The sequence below is a fragment of the Asparagus officinalis genome, chromosome 3 (assembly GCF_001876935.1).
Source record: "Asparagus officinalis chromosome 3, Aspof.V1, whole genome shotgun sequence".
In the NCBI taxonomy this organism is placed as follows: Eukaryota; Viridiplantae; Streptophyta; class Magnoliopsida; order Asparagales; family Asparagaceae; genus Asparagus; species Asparagus officinalis.
In genome coordinates this window covers 23,282,655-23,284,794 of record NC_033796.1, presented here as the reverse complement: position 1 = coordinate 23,284,794, position 2,140 = coordinate 23,282,655, and the positions used below count along the sequence as shown (strand labels likewise).

Genomic DNA, 2,140 nt, shown 5'->3' with positions numbered 1-2,140 from the left:
AGGACTATCAAACTTTATTCTTTTTCCTTAGAACCATTAATATCTGCCAAAATTTCATCCGGGGTAAAAGAATCAAAAAATCTCACCCACGGGTTCTATCTGTCAAGATGAAACTACAGGGATAATAAGTTCAAAACAGCAGTGATATAAATACTCTATATCACTCAATGGCTCACTCCATGGTTATTTTAAAGGTGAGAGAGGATTAAGGCAATGCGATCCTCTCTCTCCTTATCTTTTTATTTTGGGCATGGAGTATCTATCAAGGAGATTAAATCAGTTACAGAATGATAGATTATTCAGATATCATCCAAAGTGCAAAAATCTCAAAATAACTCATCTTATTTTTGCGGATGATTTATTACTTTTTGCCAAAGGTGACTTATACTCAGTTCAGAGGCTTTATCAGTGTTTCAAGGACTTCAGTGCCACCATAGGATTGGAAGCAAATTTGAACAAATGTTCTATATATTTTGGTGGTGTGCAGGATTCTGTTAAATCAGATATAAACAATTTCCTGGGGTTTATTCAAGGTGCAATCTCATTCAGATATCTGGGAGTTCCCCTCATTTGCAAAAGACTTTCATATGTTGATTGCAGTCCTCTTATTGATTCTATATCAAACCAATTTCAGAAATGTTTAAAACATAAGAACCTCTCTTATGCAGGAAGATTGCAGGTCATTAAAAGTGTGATTTTAGGGATTCAAAATTACTGGACTTCAAATTTTATTCTCCCCGTAAAAATCACAATGAAGATGGATGAGTTGTGTAGGAAGTTCTTATGGGGTAAGACTGAAAATTCTTTTAAAGTTCCGTTGGTCTCATGGGACAAAGTCTGTTATGATAAAAAATATGGAGGATTGGGGGTGTTTTCTGCCTCTATATGGAATCTTGCTTCAGCTCTGAGAAGCCTTTGGTATATTCATGTGAATAAGGAGATATTATGGATAAAATGGATCCATGGCAATTATCTAAAGCACTTGGATATTTGGCAGGTTAGTGTAAGAACTGGGGATTCATGGATGTGGAAGCAGTTGATTAGAGTCAGGGACAAAGCTGTAAGTGCTTGCGGTGGGGTTGAAAATTTGAAGAAAATTCTTAATTCTTGTTATAAGAATTCAAAAATCCAGATATCTGCTGTGTATGCTGTTTTCTCTCCAACGTCTCAACGAGTGCCCTGGTTCAATATAGTATGGGGGAAGTTGAACTACCCGAAACACTCTTTTGTGTTTTGGCTTGCTGTGCAGAACAGATTACTCACACAGGACAGATTATTGAGGAGAGGAGTTATTAATGCAAATAATTGTTATCTGTGTGCAGGTGCTGCTCTTGAGAGCCATAATCACTTATTTTTTGATTGTTCCTTCTCAAAGGAAGTGTGGTTAGCGATCATGGATTGGCTCAAATTTGATTGGCAAGCTTGTGACTGTAATTCTCTTATGTGCTGGTATAATACAAGATTGAGAGGTAAAGGTTTTAAACAGAATATGAAGAGAATGGCTATATCGGCTACAATTTACAATGTTTGGAGAGAGAGGAATACCAGGTTTTTTCAGCAGAAGTGTAGATCATCTATGCAATTGGTTAGGGATATCAAAATTGATATCTTAACCATTTGCCTGAATAATCCCGAGCTTGCTGATAACAGTGAATGGCTCTTATCTTTGTAAATGCTTGACTAGGAATTCTTTTGTTGTTAGTTTCTCTTAGTAGAGATCTTGATGTACTAATCATTTTCATATTTGGTTTAATGAATAACGCTTTTTCATTGACAAAAAAAAAAGTTCAAAACAGCAGTGGCACATGAGCCTAATATTAGGATAAATAGAGGTTAGTTAACACAAACGTTTCTTCCATCATTTTGGTGAGGGTAAATGCAAAGGATGGTGTAAAAGTTACCGCACGTAGGAAAAATGCAAAGTGCCATGGCTTTTGTTACTGAAGATGGCCAATATCTGTAATTTGCCAATGTGATGTGGTTTGAAACAATTATCGGTCATAAATAAGATGCTAGATATTGCATGAAATCTTTTAGCGAATCTACCAAGGATATGCTGGATATTAAGAAAATATAGCCGAAGATATGTTCAAAAATTAGAGTGAAGTATAATAAATAGCCAACTTGTGAGTTTAGCCTT

General features: G+C 35.7%; 1 protein-coding gene across 1 annotated transcript; it reads left to right on the top strand.

Moving 5' to 3' along the window:
• On the top strand, window positions 251–1,672 carry LOC109834785. The gene has a single exon (XM_020402801.1). It carries the CDS (start codon window positions 251–253, stop codon window positions 1,670–1,672), a length of 1,422 nt encoding a protein of 473 aa, XP_020258390.1.

Coding starts and splice junctions, on each gene's coding strand:
- LOC109834785 (XM_020402801.1), top strand. CDS start 251: ATGGAGTATCTATCAAGGAGATTAAATCAGTTACAGAATGATAGATTA.